This window comes from Hydractinia symbiolongicarpus, chromosome 11, assembly GCF_029227915.1.
Source record: "Hydractinia symbiolongicarpus strain clone_291-10 chromosome 11, HSymV2.1, whole genome shotgun sequence".
NCBI classification, from domain to species: Eukaryota; Metazoa; Cnidaria; class Hydrozoa; order Anthoathecata; family Hydractiniidae; genus Hydractinia; species Hydractinia symbiolongicarpus.
The window spans coordinates 11,261,293-11,284,173 of NC_079885.1; the positions used below are offsets into that span (position 1 = coordinate 11,261,293).

At 32.8% G+C, this 22,881-nt stretch overlaps 3 protein-coding genes across 3 annotated transcripts; 1 reads left to right on the plus strand and 2 right to left on the minus strand.

Moving 5' to 3' along the window:
- LOC130614598 (uncharacterized) lies at positions 1-1,171 on the minus strand. The gene has a single exon (XM_057436033.1). It carries the CDS (start codon positions 1,041-1,043, stop codon positions 99-101), a length of 945 nt encoding a protein of 314 aa, XP_057292016.1. The 5' UTR covers positions 1,044-1,171; the 3' UTR covers positions 1-98.
- Positions 1,172-8,627: 7,456 nt separating this feature from the next.
- Positions 8,628-11,795, minus strand: LOC130614282 (uncharacterized). The gene has a single exon (XM_057435703.1). It carries the CDS (start codon positions 11,621-11,623, stop codon positions 10,019-10,021), a length of 1,605 nt encoding a protein of 534 aa, XP_057291686.1. The 5' UTR covers positions 11,624-11,795; the 3' UTR covers positions 8,628-10,018.
- Positions 11,796-12,125: 330 nt separating this feature from the next.
- LOC130614284 (uncharacterized) lies at positions 12,126-14,433 on the plus strand. The gene has a single exon (XM_057435704.1). It carries the CDS (start codon positions 12,285-12,287, stop codon positions 13,701-13,703), a length of 1,419 nt encoding a protein of 472 aa, XP_057291687.1. The 5' UTR covers positions 12,126-12,284; the 3' UTR covers positions 13,704-14,433.
- Positions 14,434-22,881: the final 8,448 nt, after the last annotated feature.

Genomic DNA, 22,881 nt, shown 5'->3' on the forward strand with positions numbered 1-22,881 from the left:
TTTTGTTTGTTTTTTTGCTCGTTATTCGTACCCTTTTAAGACATGAATATAAACAAAAATTAATTGTTGATCAATAATCGAAATGCGTAAAACTAAATTTAAATATTAGTGTCGTACAAAGTGATATTATGATGAACCTTTGCTTCTTCGATGATGCTAGGTGCAAAGCATTGGTTACCATGTTGACGGCGTTTAGATGAATGTGTTTGCAAGCAAGAAGTTTTACGACGTAATATTATGATTTTGCATCGAAATGTTTCTCGAATGTCCTTCTGCAGAAAAATATACACAAAGGGATCAATGATGTAATTAATTTGCCAACAAATGGGTACGATTCCTTCTACCATTTTGCCTTCAATTTTAAAAATGGAAAACCGGTAAACGTAGAGTGCATCAGGAACCGCCACAAGTAGAAGAAAAGTAAAAACTATTATAGATGTAACAACTATGTTCTTTTCAAGATTCCTTCTAGGATTGGAATTCGCAGGTCGGCGTTTCGTCGTAGTAATGCATACAATATATATGTACGTCGTGAAAACCGTTAGAAGAACGATTCCATCTATAAACAAGTAAACGTACTTGTTCCACCTGCTGTAAAATATAACCGTACCAATAAAGAAAAATTGAATAGCTGCAATTCCACCAAGAATCAGCAAAGCGACAGATACTTTAATTGTTGTAACAAAACTACGATACCTTAGAAGAAACACACATGCCAACAGTCTATCCCATGTTAGTATCAACAAAATACTATAATATGTAACAGCCATCCCTGTAGAAAGGTATAAACAAACACTCAAAGCGTCTTCACTTAATCCGAAAATATACCCAAGTGTAGAAACAATATCAACACATGCGCTAATTGCTCCACCTAAACTCATGGAAATCATGATCAACCTTTGATTGGTACGATGTTGCGGTTTTTGTTGTTTTAGTAAGTAAATGCCAAGTAAGTTACAAAAGAGAGATATTATTATAATTGGGATAAGTATGATATTCAGTTCTGTGTGAGCGTAGTCAGGTTCACCCAAAGTCACATTCATATTTGTTCTACTGTTACTTTTGTACTTTCTATGAGCTGTATAATAACAAGACTTACTTGCACTAAACAAAGATAGGATTTACAGTTTGGAATAACAAGGTTGAAACATTTTATTTACAACTTTTCGACCCTCATTTTTTGTTGGCATTTTTGACGTTACTTTTTAAAAGCATTCATCACTTAGTTAGGGCCGAGAAAAAACTTGCTATTCACGAAAAGTGTCACATTTTTTTAAGGGCGACTCTATAAAATTGATTACTTGCAGAAACCGGCCCAAACTTCGTTGTTTTGTTGGCCCCTAATTTTGAGGCCTCCTCAAACTTTAATTACTTAAAGATTATTTACTGTATGTTTGGGGAATCCTCACAACTTTCCTTTTATGTTTGGGGAATCCTCACAACTTTCTTTTTCACACAATGCGCGTCACCCACGACAACAACAATTTCCGTCGAGAAATAGCAGAGGCAAACGAACCACGCTCTATTCACAAGGAAAATAAAACCGTGTTGATATACGTTTGTTCACTCTCACACTCACAAGTAAATTATATTTGTTTTTAGAATAATCTTCTGTATCAACAGATAACTTGCTAAGATTACCTAAAATATGTTAAACGTCTGTCCATTCCTTTGTTCGTTTGTTTTTCTGTTTTTTTGTTTTTTTGTTTATTGTCAGTATCTTTATTGTTGACTGCATTTTCTCTGCCGCACGTAGAATCGCTGTCAAATAAATAAATATTTTTTTTCAACTTTTCTTCATAAAAGCATTTCGCTTACGTTATTTTTCTCTGTATATGTTTTCTGTACAAAATGCAAAATTTTAAATTATGTCTATTAAAGTGTTTTTCATTCAAAATAAAATCATTTAGTGAACATGTTTGCAAGGGGTTTCTTATTAAATTCTTTAACAAAAAATAAATAAAAAGCTATATTTTATTAGAAATCAATAACCCGTAGAGTCATCATATAAAACTCTGTCGAAATCAACAGTATACCATCAAAACATTGAAATCGTTTTGGTTTAAAATTAAAACTCCAGCCTCCCACACGTTGCACACACCCTATTATTTATATGTTGTATCATCCAATTATAATGCCGCTCAAGCAATAAATCTATTTAGTTAAAGCGATTATAGACCTTGTGATCAATAGCAACATTATTTGGGATTTTCACAATCCACATACCGGTGGGGAAAGGAATAATAAAATTACAGCTATTTGGAGTTTGGACTTTTATGTACACTTGAAGTCTTTATTTGAATTAACTATACTCTTCAGACACCTTTATAACATTAGAACCGTTAAGCAAAACTTCTGATATTCTTTTCAATATGTAAGGAAAGAAATGTTGTCAAAAAAAAAAATTTTTTTTAGCGACTTCGAAAAAAGTCCACCTAATTTAATTCTCACGAAATGATTTTTTTTTTGTGCGGCCAATAAATTGTTACGATTAAATTTCTTTTACATTAGTTTATGATTCGTAAAAACTAATGCTGTTGATAAACTCAAAATGAAAAACTAACCTTTTATGTTTTTTTCTCAAAATAAGCTTGCCTCACCTGCCAATTTAAATTTCCGCTAAATTTAATAATTTTTGTTATCTGCCGAATTAAATTCTGCCAATTCCGCCAATTTCCGTCAAAAATCCTTTCTGCCAAAATTTTCTTCCTTAGGTAGTTCATTTTTAACTTATTGGAGTAGAAAGACCTAAATATTTGTTGAAAAAATGTCAAACAGGTGGTATCCCCACGCCTATTTTTAAAGGTTCTATTTCAAATATTTTGATATGAGTGATTTTCTTCATTAAAGTTCTCTAATTGCGTTAGTTCCATGAGTAATATTTTGGTCAAAAGATTCTTACTTATAAAATAATTCGAATGATAAGTAAGCCTTTTTCAATATCGCCTTTTCATGATCAGCCGTGCTGGCGAAGAATCAAAACATTGCATGAAAACGAAGTTAGTTTAGATAAAGTTCACTGTTCTGACCTCAGTTATCAACAAATGTTAGTTTTATAAGTTTTAACTGTCATATTAGAACAATCGTAGTGGATAACAGTATATTGAGGGCATTAGTAGTGGTAGTGTGACAAAAATTATGAATATTTACTGCAATCGAGTGAAAATTATTAAATTATTTTCTCTAAAAAGTTACCCAGATTTTCATCCTTGGCAGATATTATACGTAAGAATGACGTGCTACCCAGCTATGTACACAAGAATGACGTGCTACCCAGCTATGTATCTCTATTATCGTCACACTTCCCTGCAATACGCTTTTATCTTTTCATTTAGTATACATTTATAATAAACATATTTTTGGCTCAAACCAGTGTACTCAGTATTTGATTATTGTTTCGGTTTGTCTGTACAAATTCACATTAGTATTGTAGGTTTTTTTTTATTTCTGGAACATGTTCAAGAACATGATTAACCTAAAATGCTAACCACAAATTGTTTGTTAGTATGGTATCCGTTCTGCTATAATTCAATTTTTTTAGAATATTTAGTAGGTGTAATGTAACTCTTTTCTCTAAAAAAGTAAATTCAAGGTCCTAAAAATTGTTCTTATTCTCTTTAAAGATGCCTTGACAGAGCAAGATTAGGCCTCTATCAGCTATTTTGATAACGGCAGTGGTAAACTTGTAAAGTTATGTTGTCCTCAGAAAAGTAAAACAAAGTAATTTTTTAGATGTTAGGCCATATCTATATACATTTAAAACTTTCTTAAGCCATCAGGTTAAGTTATTAAATCGATCAAGTATAAACATATGTTAGGGAGTGCTGCCCAGCTTAACTGGCCAAATATGTTATGGCATTAAAACAGCATTTAGCTTGAAACATATCATCACTGGTTTATTTATCTACTCTCTTAGCTTTTAAAGGGATTAATTTCTTCTCAAAATGCATATATTTTATTATATGATTAAAAAATAGTTTTCTTTATAAATATCTATTGCCCTCTTACAATAGAATGCTTATATTCGGAAACTTAAGTATAATACAATTTATTTGTATTAATTCCATCAGATTTGTCTAACAAAAGCGCCTTGTGAAAAAATTATTTTACATAACGTTTTTTGAACTTTGCTTTTAGGTACAAATAACCAATGCGCATGCTTAAAACGTTTTCTTCTCATAAGGACATGTTTAAAAATATGAGGCAGCAATGTCAACATTGCTAAAATCAGAAAAACATCTTTTTGTCATCAAATGATACTTATGTAACAAAATAAGGTGAAATTTTGTAAATTGGTAAAACTAGTGATTATGAATAGGTCAAGATACTTTTATTCCGCATTTTAATGCCTTCAGAGCTTTGTTAGATATTTTTGTTCTACAACAAACTATAAATATATGAAAATATTATATTCATTTATTTATTAATTCAATAAATATACCAAGTACACTTAAATTTCTGTTCTGTCTTTATTGTTACAATTTTATCTTCCTTGAAGAGATAGACATGACCAAATTGTTACAATATCGACTAAGATACTTAAAATGATAATTATGTAGCATAAACCCTAAATGTTAACAATTGAACAAAAAACTGCCTCATATTTTTGAACATATCCATAAATAGATCAAATTTATCAATAGTTAAAATAGTTTGCCGGTTGCTACTACCACTCAATTGCGCCTCAGGATGTTAATGTTTTCTTGAAGTCACGCCCATTTACGTTTTACCTTATCGGTAAAAAATTCATAACAAAATTAGGTGTAATTTTGTGCAGCATTGAAAGCATCTGTTCCCAAGTCTTTATATTTACACCTTTTTTTAAGAACTAAATATGCTTTTACTGAAGTGTTCACGTTCCGCCATTATGATTCACGAAAGACCGCGTAAAAATTTCCTCAAATTTAGACCAACATCCAAGAAATGTTGACCAACATCTAATTTAATATTTTTCTTCCAAGGACAAAAGGATTTTAAACTATACCTTCAAAAATGATTACTCATACAGAAGTATAAATACTGTAAATACTATATTACGGGACGTTTATTTGGAATATTACCTTAAAGAAGGCGTTAAGATTTCGCGTATAAATTTTCTATTCTTTTTTGTGCTAACAACAGGAATCTCTCATTGTGATCATTTTTAATCTTACTGCCAGTCATAATCTTTGTGGGTGGCAATAAAGGAACATACATATGCACACTCTTTACCATTTTATGGAAAACTATTTTTCACACTATGCAATGACACACCACACGTACCTGTATACTGTTTATTATACAAGTAGTGTTACGCTTAATCTAACGTATAGCATAGGGTTTTCTAGATATTAAGGTATTATTATTATTAAAACTACAATCCTGGACAAAATAAATGGCAAAACAGTGATGACAGCTGTGAACCCCCCCTTCCCCCTGTATCAGTGCTCTGACAGTGTTTTTGTCTGCAAAATATAGGGGGAGGGGGGAGTAAACTTCAGTTGCTATACTTAACTGAATTTCTCTGAGTTTTGCCAATATATTTTGTCACTGATTGTAGTCGTCAACCCGTGAAAATATATACAGGGTGGCGGGTCTTTATCCATCGCATTTCGTGTTCCCGCAATTTTATTTTTTTATAGTATAGTTTATTAGCTGTTACGTCGCTTTCTTGTAAAATTCATTTATTTAACAATAATTTGCGCATTTTACGACCTGATTGAGGTTAAGAAAGAGGCTTCTCTTGCAAGCAGCTTTATTGTTTTTATAAAAAATATAAATGGTTGAAGATGAAAAAAAATATACAAAATAAATTTCAAACTAAGGTTTAGAACAAACAAGAAATTACTTACAAAATTTTTTTAAAATTTATAGTTGTCTGCCTAGTATCAAAAACTTGTTTTTGTTAATTTCCTTTAAAAGGCGCGAACAATTAAAACTTCTTTAATGAAATAGACAACGCAATGTTAATTGTCCGCAACTTTGTTTGCCCGTGTAGTTGTTATTTATAACAAAGAAACTGCATCGAAGGAACAATAAAAGTTAATTAACCAAGAATTTTGTATAAGAAACTTTTTAAATTGAACTTTTGTTAAACTTCGCAAAAGACAAAATAAAAATAAAATTATCGAATCTCAGAAATACTGTCCCATTTTTTTTAACACTACCACATTCTTTTGGATCGTCAGCGAACAAATATTTCATTCCTATTATCCGCTTTTTTAAGATTTGAAAGCAAAAATAATAATTATTCTTATATTTAACTGCGTCTATTTTAAGTGCTAAGATCAGGCACAGCTTTTGTGTTGTTTTTTTTTTCGTCAAAAGCTACCATTTTTAATCTTTTTCCCAATAATTTAAAAAATTAGTGCCAGACTGCAAAAAATAAATTTGACTAAGAAGAGGAAAAAAACTGTCACGAATTATCACTTCAATGTGTACATATGTTATAGTTTTTGTATTGACAGGAATCGCTTGACCTTCATTATATTTTGTTGTTGATTATTTACACTCTCCTCCTCAAGCGTTCAAAAGTTTCAAAATTAAGCCCGTTTCTCTTATCGTTTCTCTGGCAACAGGATTAGTTTCCAAAACACATGATGACAACGGAACTAGTTACGAATTTTCCCAGAGCAGTTGAATAACGATAACGTATGATCAATTGGCTAATTGGCTGACTTGGATAGGTTCACAGTGGGTTCATAATCTGCCTTGTTTAATAATCCGGATGACAAAAATTATGCAAGTATTTTTTGCTCTATTAAAGAATAACAGACTAAGCTAAAAGTACTCACTGTACTCTTAGAGGAAAAGAAAAAATCTTTTCTTCATCCTATACTCTTTTTATGTCGAATATATAGTTATAAATATCTCACGTTTCTGTTTTACTTCAACTTGTAACACCTATTTAGCTGCATGTATTTATTTTAAAACCAGCCGAGTTACTAAGGGCTGAGATTTTTTGTCAAAAAATAACCAACTTTCCAAGCTAAAAATTTGAAAATTAAAGTAACTAAGGCTTAATTTTGGATAATCTAATGAGCAGCCTATAAAACAGATGTTATGAAATAATGCAAAGTTTTTCTCTAATAGATGACAACTTTTTAGCAACTTTAAGACTAAAATCAAATTTTGGCCCTTAGCAACGGAGTCTTCGTTTAGTCAAACATGTCTTTTTCCTCCTTCTAATCTACGTGCATCCGTTTAAATTTTGGTGTCACAGCTGCATCAATAAATTACATCTCATGGATATTTCTCCATTAAGCGAAGAAAAATGTGTTGCTAGATAGCTAATTAGTTTCATTTAAGGCGATGTTTAATCTTCCTATAATTTTTGATAACTTTTTTGATACGTTTTTTAGAGAGTTTTTTTTTACATAAAAAGATAAAACTTTTAACAGGATTATCGTGAATTCATCATCTTTTGGTCTATTGTTAAAGCTGAATAACAGTGCTTCGTGAAACGCGCTGTTTCGTCTTCTATTGGGAATTGTGAATATACCAGCACGGGTGTCTAACAGATGTTTGGGAACGTAGAATTTATGTAATAAAAGAATAGATTTATAAAAAAACTAACATAATAAGGTTTCATTGTATTAAATATAATCTAAGACGTTTGCTAGCTCATTATAAACAAGTCACGATAGATGTTTGTGAAAGTTGACTTATTTGATTGACAGTTGATGTATATATTATTGTTTTGTAGTATTGTGATTGGTTAGTTTTTCTTCATCTATTGTTATGTAAACAAAAACACGTGTTCATTCCGTTTTTTCACAAATTCTACCGGATTGTAAATATTGATTGGTTACTTTCTCAAATTATAGAAGAAAAAGATTAAACTTATAACTTTATTTACATAACATATAAAATCAATCAACATAAATATTGAGCTGTCAGCGACAGTGCTTACAGGTTCTCACAACAAAGAAAATATTGCGCAATTATATACAATAAAACAAAAGTTCTTTACCTCAGAAAATTGAGAAGCCAAACTTTTCCAGTATGCGTATAAGTTATGTCTACATTTTTTAAGCAATGCTTAGAATTGACGTGTTTTTTCAAAAAACTTGACATTTCGCCTAGCATTCTTGGGTCGTTAAAAATGCCTTAAAAACTACTTAGCTACAAATCGAACAATTTTGAAGATCATCGCAGTCCTTAAAAGTTATCTGTGTCCACCCACAATAAGTTTGGTTTGGTGTAAAATTTTCACCTCATACACAGGTTGATTATTATTTGTTTAAAAGTCGAAAAGTGAAGCTTCATAAATTTTCTTACATTGGAAAGAGATTTTAGCTCAGATTATCTTCAGTGCTAAAAGAGACTAAGCAATTTAAAATGAAATTAAGGCTGGTAGTTTTAAAACTTATGAAATAATTTTTTGTGTATCAAATATTTTCGAATTTGCTCGAATAATATGTAGATTTGGCTCAAATAGTATACAGAGTTTGGTACAGTTGGCTTAAGAAACATTTTACCAATTCACGAGGTCAAATCATAATCGAGGCTAAACAACCAGGACATGTTTCCAAAACAGATAACAAGTTTGAAGCAATTGCTAGAACAAATTTGTCAGCGTTTCCGTTTGGGAAAAGGTACGCGGAATAGACATCACTTCCGCCTGCTGGAAGATAAAATAACGTCGATAAGCCACAGGTGGATTCTGTTGTATATATAACTACAAAAATGTTTCGGTTATATTCTCCTTGTGATTTACAGACAGCGGAATAATATGTCAAAACAAACCAGACATTACTGAGTTTAAAAGCTGATCAATTAAAATGTGAATTTCCTTAATAGCTTTAAGTAATTTTTAATAACGTTAAATTATATCACAAAACGAAACCATTTTATAATAACTAATAGGCAGAACTTATAAATTAAAATATAAAAAATAGCTTCTAGAGTCTAACTACACTGTTGGGTTCAAACTTGAGCTTATAAGATTAGTGGAAAATGAAAAGCAATCTTGTAAATTTTACAATGTTGCACCGAACAGTTTTGCAAGGAAATCTCCCTTGATATGGACAAAACGCACAAACACAGTCAAATTGTTTTACTCTTTCTGCTCAGGGTTTTTATAAATATATTATGGCCGGGAAATCCCGTGATTGCATTCCGTGTGACTATAGATACTCTTAATTACATGTGACGCTCTTAGAATTTCATGCATGAACGAACCTCGGCGATCCTTCTTATCTGTAATTATTGATTTTTTAAACCCGAAAAGCTTTCTTTGTAATGATTATGTGTGTTAAATAACGATTAGAGGTCGTTTATATGGCAAACCAAATAAATTCAAATAGGTTTTTAGCCACTTCGGTCCACATTGTTTTTAGGCGATGTAAAACTCACTTCGGATTTCATACCACTTTGGCAAAATTTACAAGGAATATATAGTGCAAGATTTCCATGTAAACACATCACTGTGGAGTCAAATACGCGGTTTTTAATCAATGCACATGTTTATAAAATCACGTTACAAAAAGTGCGGCTTTTTATGGGCCACACCGTTGAAATCAAATTTAACTCGGAGTGAAACATTATGTAGACTGTGGAACTTTATATTATGGTTTGAAATTTTAGTTTACCATAATTTTATTTTGGTCTCATGTAAACAGCTTCTCAATGGATGAATTCTGGCTTGAACAATATGTCTATGCACAACGCTTTGGTGTTACTAGATATAAGCATGTTTCAAAACATTTCATATGATCAATATATTGTATCAAGAAAAAAATGTTTTAAAAAAGTAACATGCACGTACACATATTTTTTATCAAACAGTGTGATCTAAAAGCTGAATTTAGAAAAAAGTGTAGTAAACTAGCTTGTCAAACCTTTCATTCTTGGAGATCAAAATCGTCATTTAAAATAATAAAATTACCAAAACATACTTAAATCATTATCTACCAAGTTTTAATTACGTTTTTTTCCTTGATAAAGACACGTCTCAATCGTTTTTACCATCGAATTTACTTTAAGAAGCTGTGATTTTACTACAGGAAAGGTCTGTATAAATAAATGTGTATCCAATTTAAACAGTTTTTGGACGCCAACCAGCCCTGTATCTGAAAATCTTTTTTATTTCAAAACCAGACAATCCAACATCTTTTAGTTCGCTAGTTTCCAATTCACATAGCAATGCTCCGTCTATTTGGTTGGACTTAAAGTTCTCTATGTGCTTGCCAAGATTTAAACTACGTAACACATCGCAAATTTCAAGAACACTCATTTTATCCACTTTTTTAGACATTGTTTTATCTGTGTGTGGCGTGTCTTTTTGTAAAGAGATATAAGGTGGTTGAGGTGGTGTGCAATATCTTGCCTGCAATACAGGCGCTTTACTCCGGATACCTTTCTTTTGGTCATTCTTAACCATTTCTTTTTGTGGTGTGGAATATCTTGCTTCCAATACAGGTGCTTCACTCTGAATACTTTTCTTTTGATCATTTTTAAGGATTTCTTTTTGTGGTGTGCAATATATTGCCTGCAGTACAGGCACTTCACTCTGGGTACATTTCTTTTCGTCATACTTAACGATTTTTTTTTGTGGTGTGCAATATCTTGCCTCCAATACAGGCACTTCGCCCTCAATACTTTTCTTCTCGTCATTCTTAATGATTTCATTTCTCGGTTTCGAGAATGAGGGTTTCTTTTTTCTGTTCGGTTTTGGTTGAATAAAAGGTTTTGATATAGTGGCTCTTCTTACAGGAACTGGTACTTCGTAGTCATTGCTGCCGTCTTCAAAGAAAACATGTTCGAATTTGTAAATCTCATTAGGTGAGTGAAAAATGTGGTTAATTAGTCGTTGTGAAACTTCAGTTTCTAGACCAGGAGACTTGTGAAAATTAACACGTATATTGTCATAGGTTTGGTTTTCATGGATCGAACCTTCTGCTATTTTAATAACAAGTTGTAAATCTTGTGGAATTGCAAACACGTAACTGCAACATTCTACAACAGCCGATGCAATAATCACCTTTTCATCATATATTCTTTGACAGTGCAATGAACCAACAGTGCGATAGGAAAACTCCTTTCTCGCAAATTGAAAAGAGAAGTGTTTAAATCGTTCATCAAATCCAGTTGGCAATATCTCTTTTAAAACTGTTTCTTTAACATTAAAAAGTGGCATGAAACCAGCGTTACAGGTATTTGGCAAATCAAACTCTTCTCCAGATGCATTACGAAAGGTTAAGAATGTTTCATCGGATATCTTTTCGTAAATATCATTTACAATCTCTAATAGTTCGCCCTGTTCTATGTCAATAATTATCCCTTTCCCGTTTCCATCAATGCAATACCCGTTTAGTACTTGAACATATTGGGCTGCCGGATGAAACGTCGCCAACTCTGCAATACTGCTCACTGCGTCTCCTTTATTTTCTTGAAATACTTTTTCTTGAAGACAGACAGGTATAAAGTACAAAACTCCTCTGTCGTCACGGCATTCTATTTTTCTAATGTTTTGAATACAATGTAATTTCAAGGTTTGACCCACAGAGAAGTACTTTTTGTCCAAAGCATCATTGTCACGGTGTTCCACTTTAACAATTTGTGGCAGTTCATGCTTGGAAGTAAATTCTTTTAAAGACGCCTTCTCTGAACTCCAAACTACATGGCTCAGCACTTTGTCCATCTTAACTTTAAACTGCTACTATAAACATATTCACATCTCAACAAACTAAATTCAACTGAAGATAATTTATGTGTTTTATACAAACAATACTTATCAAAATAAACTTAAAAAAGATCTATCATATGATTACTGGAGTAAATGCTTAACTTTCATTTTAAAATGACAATGCCCTGGCAACAAATTACTTGCAGAGTTGTTTTATTGTTCAAACTTATGGAACGTAAAACAATATCTATATTTACATTGTGCTGATGTCTATGGTTACAGAATTCTATTTGATATGACTAGGGCTAATTCCCACGGCGGAACTTTTTTAGCAACATTTCGCGCGCTTTTTTCTTTCAAAAACTTCTCCTCAGCTAAAGTGGAATGATTTCTACACTTTCAGTTTACTCTACTTAGCGTTTATGTTTCGCTGACCTATCAATTTGTTTGAGTGTAAATTTCCGAAGCGGACAATATTTTGCCTAGTGAAAACCAGCCTTAACCGCATGTAAACACTATATCTAATATGCAAATACTTGCATACACCAAAAAGACTTTCGCTTCGTGCAAAAAGTAATGTGTTTTTGCTAGTTATTGGTTGAATTATTTGTTACGTTTTAGTTGTTACGTTTTAACTAAAGGTTTCATCTCTCGCGCAGTACGATAAATTTATCTGATGACGACATTATCTGCTGAAGATATAATATGGAGCACGGATTGCTTGGGTTTAAAAGCGTTCGTAGAGAAATATAGCTTACCACAAATTGTACAGGTAGATGAAGGTTACTATGGCACAGATAACAACGACACCTTCAGTTCAGAACAAAATCTAAAACTCCATTCTGTCAACACCATTCGAAAAATAATGTGTGAAGCTGATAACGGTTTTCCCTATCATATACCAGTGTCGATCAAAGAAAAAGTATTACTGGAAAAGAACACTTGTGTTTTCAAAACGGTCGCAGATTTAGCAAAGATAGGTTCACTGCCGCCATATGTCGAGGTTACAAACGGGTATTACGTTGACAATGCAAACGGCGATGATGACTATGATATTTTTCTCTACGAGGGAGAAAAAATTGAAATAGTGCCTAGTGATGTGCCAACAGGGAAGTATCTGATGTTTCAAAACTCATCTGGCGAACAGTTCCAGCTTCCATTCAGTTGCGATGCTGGTTTTATACCCCTGTACCACTTCAACGAAATGCACCTAACAGACATCCTACCAGTTGGACTTGACGAAGCGTTTACACCGTTTTCATTTCAATTTGTAAGGACAGGTTTTTCTCATTACTCTGTTGGCACATTACATTGCAAAAGGATCTACGAAGATGAATTTATTACTGCATCCTCTGCCTTTGATGACTGCCAATATGTGTTTTCTATTCCGATAGATTTGCAACTTGTTGTTAAAGTAGCATCAGGTACGATTGAAAATGATGAAGACTATGAAAAGATGCGATATGGTTTGAATAGCTTTGAAGGTTTGGAAGAAGAATGTAAGGAGCGTCTAAATACACAAATATTTCAATCGTCCACAGAAGTATATGGTTACATTTATGCAAACCCACGACGTCTAAATGCAAAAACGGATTCTAAGACACTACCGCCACGAAGTCCTACCCAGTTGGATGTAAAGCCTGTTCTTCTTCCACGGGGGAAGAAGCATAACGTTAATCCACCAGTTATTAGCAGAGAAAGAAAACCTTCCTTGTATACTTCAGGAAAAACCCTGCAAGGAGATTCCATAAGACAAAAACACAAAAGTCTAGACCGCTCACAATCTACACCTGCATATGACAGATATTCCAAGACAGAGTTATCAACGTCTTATGATTATATTTATACAGAAATACCTGAACAAAAGCCTAAGGTAGTAACTGTAAAGGATATGAATGCAAAGACTATTGGTGAGGTATGCGATATGTTAAGCTATTTAAAACTAGATAAACATATTGACGTCTTCAAGTCAAACCAAATTGATGGAGCATTGCTATGTGGCCTGACAATCGAAGATCTAAAGGATATTGGATTGTCTGGGTTTGAGATTAAAAAGATTTTTAGATACAGAGATGGATGGCGTCCAAAAGAATAATGTTTAACCAATGATTTAGGGAATGATGGTGATGTGTGCGAGGAACTAATTTCTATTGGACAAATATGTAAAATTTATTTTGCAAAGTGCAAGGCGCAGAAAAGATGTTGCTATAAACTAGGTTATGGTCAATGATGTGTTCCTTATCAGACATATAATGGGAAACAAAAGTTTCAAAAGGCAAACTTATTGGTTGGACCAAATCTCTTGCTTACGTCATTTCAGTCGCTTTAATATAGACGATAAAAAACAATCAAGAGCTCAGAAATGTAGTTTATAATTTAGTATTCTAGTACTTAGTTTAACCCACAAGTGTCAACCATAAAAGGATATTTTGTTTTCGGTGGATTTTATGCCAAGTCTCTTACTACATTATTTTTGTTCAAATGTTTTTATTTTGTATATAGAAGAATAAATTTCGTTTTATTGACGACAGTAGCCCTAAAGTTTTAGTATTCAATTTTGTATGTAGAACTGGACTGCTAAAATTGCATACAACCTTGACTTTTTCTGCAGAAAAAAAAAGATTTTTTGTCTCAAAAAACTAATTTTTTTATTCAAACCAAGAAGGTTAAATATCCAACTTCATTTTGAACGTGCAATTAACTTGAAATTTAAATTCATAATGTAGCTACTTCCCTGATAGAACATCATCATGAAACAATCTTTTTAGAGTCTGTATAGCTGTATTTGCATTTTACAAATTGAAGAATTCTGTTTCGAATATATGTCGCTCTTTTTCTTCTTCTATTTTTCTTTTGTTATTTCTTTAAATTTGATTTTGTTATTGCTTATGCTCTAAAACGTCCAAAGAGCACGTGTTGAAAATTGAGAGTAATTTGTACTACTGACCTTAGGTCAATTATTAAAGCTGTAGTCCCTTTAAAATGTGAGTTAAGTAAGTTGAAAAAAATTGAGGTTATTCATATAAAATCTATTAACATCTTATAATAGTTGTATAAAGTCTAAAATACACGGTAAGTTTAAACGAACCGTTTAGTTGTGAGAAGAAACTTACAAGTTTAATTGCAGGTAACATACCTGTCTACACGTGTAATAAGTGTTTCCAATAAGTTTTTTTTAAAAAACTCTCTTTTCACAATGAATACCAAAGAAAAACACGTAAATATTCCGTTGTGGGAATTGTTATCAGGGGCGGATACAGGAGGCGGATTTGTGAAGCGAAGCGAAGCCAGAAGAAATCGCGCGTGTTATAATCAGATGGTGGTCTTGGGGGGAGGGGGCACTGTAAACCCCCAAGTGGGGTCTGGGGCGAATTCCCAGAAGCTTTAGCTTATTTACCTATTTCAGCACTCCAAAATGTAGCAGACAGGACCTTTACAAGTCCATTTCTTACATGTTATTTGGAAAAAACAATAATAAAATTCTTAAATGAAAGCCAAATAATGTTTTCAGAAGAATTAAGGCTAAAGTTAGCTAGCCAGCAATACTTTCCAGGAATTATTTTGATGTGAGGCTCGCGATTTTACACCTAAACATCATAAAGTCTTGTCAAAGTCTTCCTCCCAAAACTACTGTTCTCTTTCTTGGCCTTGTGGCATGTTAAAAAATCGTTTGGAAAGTGTCTACTGCCAGAAGCTTTGAATCTACAAAAGTAAAAATACAAAATTGTTACAAAGTCAGGAAATTGTTATATACATTACATCTTTACCAGCTACAAAATGTAGCCAGCTGGCTAGCGTATAGCGACCAAATTCTGTGAACGTCTTAATTTCGTGATTTCACCTTTCTTAGCAACTTTCTCTTTATACTGACAACAATGGCTGGCTATGGCATGATATCCTGGGCCTTACATCCATGATGTGCGTATTACCATTTTCACCCGCACCAAGACCTGTGCACTTTACGGAGCAGACAGCCCAAACATTGCTGGATTAGATCACACATGGGGAAATCTTTGCGCGGTGGAGGTATGACATTTTAATCTATTGTTTTCTTTGAAATCATTCATTAAATACCAAACAGAAATATGAAACTAGACAGGGCTGGAGAATATTTTTATCAGAAAAAGGTACAGGACGATTTTTCAAGCAGCTACTAGCTCCATCTGAGACAAGTCACGAAGTATTGCAACCATTTTAATCATAAAATGGACTTTAGAAATAATTCCAGTGGATCTCACATTGGAAAAAACACATCACGAAATTAAGACGCAAATCAATTTTTTGCTCAGCCCTGCGCCAACGCCTTCCTTGTTCACGGCATTTTTGCAAAGTTGTTTTCAGGGATGGCTTATAGTCAAAACCATGAAGGTAAATGGGCAAGCGGAGTTGCCTGGCGAGCGGAGTTGCCTGGCGAGCGGAGTTGCCTGGTGAGCGGAGTTGCCAGATCGCCGCTAGAGCTGTTTGTTTGGATAATCACGAAATTCAGACGGTATACGCTAGCTATTCGATTTATTGTGACTTTATAAAATGTCTTGTTACTTAAATAAAATAGAAACCCAAGACAAAATAAATTTCTTTTGAAATTGACACCAAGCCTTTCCAAATTTGTTGAAAGTGAAACTATAAGCAGTTTCACACACTTGCTAGCAGAGCAATAGAAAGCAATTGTGTATCTTACTCTAAAATCAATGAAGTTAAAAGTAAACATATGTACCTGAAAGCGTAGTCATCGAGTTAATGGTATTATTTTTGTAAATCAAAGCCTGCTTTTCTGCCAAACTGCTTTTCTTCTGCAATCCCAGGCGACACAGAGATTAAATGTTTTCCAGTAATATTTCTTCTTTTTCCCGTGCAAAATTTTAATATCGTTGATTATATTGCTTCTTACAGCAGACTCTACGCGTTCTCTCTTGCTCATTGCTGAAGCCATGATGAACGGAAAGAATTGAAATAGGGAAATCTCAGCCTATCTTGCCGAGATTGTCATATGCTACGGTCAACGATTAAAATAAACAATTGTCCTTGTAAGGTGGACTTTCTGTCGGCCTGTCGGCTATGGTGTAAACAGCCCCTGGTCATAGCAGCAGCAGGATGAATGTTGAAAGGAAAAAAGCGGTTATGATTAGAAATTGAAAATTATGCTTAAATCTTTAGTTTAAACAATAGCTCATTAATCATTCTGTTAATTTCAATAGAAAACAGTTAGCAAAAGTTGAACATGTCCAACTTATAAAACCAAAAAAAAGTTGTACATCTTTGCTGTTTACACGGTAAGTTTTTGTATCTTACATTTAAACGGGCCGTTTAAACGTATTTTATAGCCTTAACCCTATTATACCTGGGGGGGGGGGGGGGGGCGGGAACAAAGTGCCGCGCCTCGTTGACATAACTTTAGATAATATGTGGTTAAGTGCTAAAATTTTGTGACTATTCTTAACTTTTATTAGGGCTTCTGATGAAAAAAAAATTTTTGAAAAAATTTTGTTTGGGGGTATTGCACTTTTTGGCGGGGGTAAATTTTTTGGAATTTTGAAAACCGTTGACAATCATGTAAGAATGTCATAAGATGTTGTATTGGGTATATAAATATTTATTACATGTATGTTGGTTACTAAGTGATAACCAAGGTGTTGCTAAGGTGATATATGGTTACTAGGGAAAAAAACAGACCAGATTAGAAGGAAATATCGATCAAGCAAATTGACATCATTTCGGATCCCAATGACTTCATTATATTGTTTTCCTTACCTCAATTATCTTTACATGCCCTGTTCTAAATGCCAAGTTTAATGATATGAGCATCAATATTTCTGGTAGAACGGGCCTTTTTATCTTTATCGTTAAAATAAGAAATTTTTTTGCTGAAATGACGTTATTTTTTATCCCAATGACGTCATTAATACCTTTCTTCATGTGAAACACATATTTTGGTATTCATTCCACAAATCTATCAAGAATCAAGGCCATATCATTAGTAACACGCGAGAAACGTACTGAAAAATTAGGAAAATGACCATTTTTCGGATGTGTGACGTCATTTCTAATCCCTATGACGTCATCTATTTATTTTTTACCTGAATTGAGTTTGTACTAAGACATTCTCCAACTGAGCCAAGTTTCATCACTTAAGCACAAGTGGTTCAGGATTTATGGCCCGCGGACACTTTGTGCCCCCCCCCCCCTCTGGGTTACAAGGTCAAAAAAAGCTCAGGTATAATTGGGTTAACGACTAATTAGATAAATAATAATTTTTTATTTAAACTTTTTATTTTTTTTAATTTCAGTTTTCATGGTTTTACCGACATCAGTTATAATAAAAAACAATTACGACTGCTTCTAACTGTGACACCCTATTTTAGCCAGCATACATTAGATAGGCAATATTAAAGGAACAATATCAGTAGCGTAATATTTATGGCTATTGAAAGTAGAATTTGTCACATCCGTGGAATGATAATTGTTATCTTTCAACAGCTTTAATAGTTGTTTCTATCTCTGACAATCATCTCGTCCAACACATTGGCACAGCGAAAGTGTTTCAGTCGTTTTTTAAATACAACTGGAAGTCTCAAATGGTCAGTATTCCGCAAGGCAGGAAATAAAATCGCTGCTTTTTTCAAAATGGTAGGCCTTACAAACAGCTAAATTAAAAATGGCAGTCGCTCCATTTTAAGCACGCTCACGTTGCAAAATAATTTCTGTTGGGGAATACTCCTTAAAAGCGAAGAAAAAATGGTCATAATAATGACAGCCACAATTAGTCCTTTTTTTAAGAAGTTGGATCTTGACAAACAACTTAGGAACGTAAGTCCGCTAAAAAATTAGCAAGTAAACCCTACCAGGTTTAATAAGCGGGAGTCTAATATAGAACTAACCTGAACCATTCTCATTCCCAAAACTCTTTGAGATTAAAACCTCGAAAGTACTTTCGAGTTTATCTCAAGGAGCTCTGGGGTCGAGAATGGACCTGAACAACTACTTATGGGGACAAACTTCGAAATTTGCAGTCTTTGCGTTGCCTAGAAATAAGATTTCAAATCGTATTGAGATTTCGTTGCGTTTACATAGAGTTTTTCATATTAGGATAGGATTATGTAAACTGCACATGCGCCTTAACTTTGTACAAATGTGCAATAACTTTCTGAACATGCGCAATAGTTTCACTTCGGATAAATTATGTTTGCATGGAATTTATAATTGTTTTCATTCCGAAGTAAGTTTCATTTCGTCTGAAACCATATAAACATTCATAAAGACTTCAAAGGCCGGCATATAATTTTAACATGGTAACCCTCTGCACAATATAACACATCTTTTTATTTTGTTTTAATAAATGAAAGTCATTGATGTAGAGACGAGCTACTTAAATTAATTGGGTAAGACATTCGCAATTTTCTTATTATTCGTGACGCCGTTATATTAAAAGTCGCTTGCTTTAATTAAAGAAAGCTGCTCTAATCTAGTTGCTTTAAAACTAGAAAAAGTTTGAAGCTAGCTGGAATAAAAATTGGCTAAATTCCTGGTAAAATTGCAATGAAATTGTTTTAAGATAAAAACATATAGAGCAAATGCGGTATAAAAAGGACAGGCGAACCCGTGGATTTTCCACGGACTAACGACTAGTAAATTTAAAATATCTTAAAAACTGTGAGTCCACGACACGGAAATCACGGGTCACCTTTTTATGACGTGGCTGTACGCTAAAATTTAACTAAAAAGATTAGGGATGTACTTCATAGAAATCGCACATAAGGTGTAAATATATAACCCGCTGCTAATAACGATATAAATATATATACCCTTATGCCAAAAAACTCTATGTTAGCATATATATATAGGTATCGCTACATATGAAACGGTATTAGATATTCACAAGGCATACGGACTGTTAAATGAAGTTCCCAGCATAAAACGAAAATTGTGTTTACGAAAAAGATGGCTGTTCTTTTTGAGTATTCTCTGCTCTTTCATTCAAAATAAATCTTTAAAAAAACATTTGAAGAAGACCATGGTTTTATAAATTATTCATAGCAAGGTTCTGTAAGGTTTTTTCATGTTTTATTTTCAGTTTTGATTATATTATTGTTGCCAGACATGTTTTACAGCTAGCATCATAAAAAGCCAACCACCACCAACAACTAGCTAGCTAGCTAGGAATATATATATATATATATGTAGCCATGTTCTTTATACCTAGCTAAGTCTCCAGTTTATATTTAAGTGACTAGCTATTAGCTGCTGTAGCAAGCTAATGCTAGCTTTAAACTAAAGATTCCCAGTATATATTTTCCCACAAAACACATCAAACGTTATTAACCCTGAAAATTTTAAACATTTTCCTGGGTTTTTTTTGGTTTGCGAAGTTCTTTTCCTCCAAATATTCTGAAAATAAAGTTCAGAAATTACTTTTTAAAATGTAAATTTAATTTGTTTCAAATTGTGGGCAAAAACCTTAATCAGCATGCTAAAAGAACTGACTTTTCTTAATTTAAAATTACTAAACACAACCATTTTCTTACATTTAGTGTAAACTTTTGTGCGTATGGCTTATATTTAATACACCAAAAGAGCTACTTTGTTGATTTCAATTTTATACTCTTTGTAAGCTATTTTTTTCTTCTTTTTGACATTTCTGTTTTACCACTCAATTTTTACATTTTATAAGTTATTTGGAACAGAATGGTATGAAATAGACCAAAATACCGGATCTTAGTTGTTTTTAATTTACAGGCTGTGTCTGTGAAACTTTAAGGGGAACATTTGGTGGAAGACAATGGCATGACATTACTGATAGAACTGATTTTTGTTGTGTTAGATGTTATATCTGAACCTTTTTGACATTTTATGTTAATTTTGCGGGGAAGGACCATATATATATATACACAGAAGAAGAATTCAATTTTACACCTTGCAAGCTTTGTTTTTCTATATTTTGTATAAATTCTTACTGGGGAGGACTCCGTGCAATATATCGAAATGACTGATCCTTCTCGATTTAAATTTGATGTGTTCTAAATCGTATATAGTTTTGGAAATTTTGTGTAAGATTTAATGGGTAAGGGCTAGATGCAATATGTCAAAAATACTTTTTTTGTTGAATCAGAAGCACTCCCTACAACCATTCTTTTTTTTACAGTTTATGAAGCTTTTGTGAGGAAAGAGTGTATGTAATATTATCGAAATAACTGATTTTTGTTGCAAACTGTTTTTCTTTGGCATTTTGGATTAAAATAATGTTTTAGAGGGCATATGCAGTAGATATAAGTAATGAAATAGTTAAATTTTGCAAACTTTGATTTTGTCGTTACCTCTCATTTTTTACATTTTAATTAAACTTTTGTGGGAGACCGTCGGTATGCGAAGGACCAAAATAAGAGATTTTAGTATTATTTAGAATTTGTATTTTGTGTTGCAAAATTGGTGCAAAAATTGACATAAAATGAACTTATATACAGATTGATTGCTGTTGTTTAACATGACTCATTATGCCTTATATATATATTTTATGAAAATTTGTGACAGAATACTATGTGAGATTTGAAATTTTGTTTACTTTATTGATGGTAAAACAGCATGCAAATTGCTAAAAGGACTTTATTAATTTTAGATTTAAACACCGTTATTTTGTTGGCATTTTGTCTAAAGTTTGGTGAGGAAGGACTGTATGCAATATATCAAATAATGTTTTATTGCATTATAATTTGTCCTTGCAAATCCCTTTTTTTACACCTTAGATAAAAAATTCTGTCAGAGGCACAATTTATTGTTTATTTTTCACATTGTGTGTCAACCTTTGGCAGGGTTTGCAATAAACTAACTGATTTTAACATATACAATGAGAGAGATTTGTGTTTGACATTGATCAGCTTTTTTGTATATATGTGGCGTTTTGAGTGATTTAAATTTTATGGGTGAGATGTATGTTGAAATGCTTTTGGAAACTTCTTTCCGAATAATTTTCGCATTTGTCAGATGGTCAGAGCAAGTAATTTTAGTAGATTTAGATTTTAAATGTCACATAAATACTGCAGTTGTTGAAAACCTTTAATTTTTTTGGTCATTTATATAATAATGCAGATGTAAGATGCGCACTTCTGTATTGTTTGTTTTTTGATGGACATATATCTGCTACATAAATTAAATGGAATACAGTGGATTCTTCCACGGGAAACAGCTAGTATAAACTATTTCCCGGTGAAGAAGTAACTGTATAGCTAAATAAGTAGTTGTAGGTGACGAAAAGCTACCAAGCTCCCGCTCTATGTGAAAAAATATAACCTTTGGATTTAAATTTAACATAAAGTAGTACAAAAGCAATTAATCCTTGAAAAAGATGCATAAATACAGCGTTCTAATTTTGGAAAATTCATTGTGTGTCTAACTTTATGTTTACAATTCCTAAATAAAAATTAGAATGTTTCGTTTTGTTGAAAGATAACATTTGAAATCCACTTGTTATTAAAGTGGTTACATGCTAAAAAATTCTCGAATTTCTTTAAAATTTTTCATCGAAGAATACAGAAATTAAGATATCGGTTTGCGTCAATTTTTTGAAACTAAGGAAATAATAACGACCATTGATATCATACTTTTCTTCTACATTTTGGGTGTTTATTTACCCATTCTCAAGTGTACAATTTCATTTTTTTTACAAATATACTACATATATGCCTAGTTGAACAATTATTTAAACCATATCACAAAGAGTAATAGTGCCGACTTAATAGCTTTATTCAATGAAGACTATATCTCAATATAAAGCGGATTTCTTTGATTTCGAGGTGGTAAGTATTCTCACCAGAAGCTAGAACGTCAAAGTCGGCAAACAGTGCGGGATACGAAATGAAGATAACACGCAGCTGATTTTACTTTTCATAGAGAGCTGACCTTCTGGGATGGTGTTTCACAGTCGAGATTATATAATTCAGTTAAAGATCTTAGGCGCTAGCTCCTTGAAGGTCGAAATAATGCTTTCGCATATTATTACTTTATCAGTAAATCATGGAGTTGTAGAAAAAAGCCGTAAAACACATTTTTGTCCGTTGGACTGTTGCAACCACTCTTATAAGAAGATTTTAAAATTCCAGCACACAAATAATACAAGGCATTCCAGACAAGTGTTTGGTCTCTGTTTCGACCGAAATAAATTTACATTGTTAAATCTCTTTGAGAATAGATGGCTTGCCAATGTTGACAAAAGTTAAAAAGTTTGGTTTTTTTTTGCACATGCGCAAGCATTTATTTAGGCGGAAAATATAAACAACAGACCACAG

What these genes read in the sequence shown, in the direction of transcription:
- LOC130614598 (XM_057436033.1), bottom strand. Translation starts at nt 1,043, where the DNA reads ATGAATGTGACTTTGGGTGAACCTGACTACGCTCACACAGAACTGAAT.
- LOC130614284 (XM_057435704.1), top strand. Translation starts at nt 12,285, where the DNA reads ATGACGACATTATCTGCTGAAGATATAATATGGAGCACGGATTGCTTG.
- LOC130614282 (XM_057435703.1), bottom strand. Translation starts at nt 11,623, where the DNA reads ATGGACAAAGTGCTGAGCCATGTAGTTTGGAGTTCAGAGAAGGCGTCT.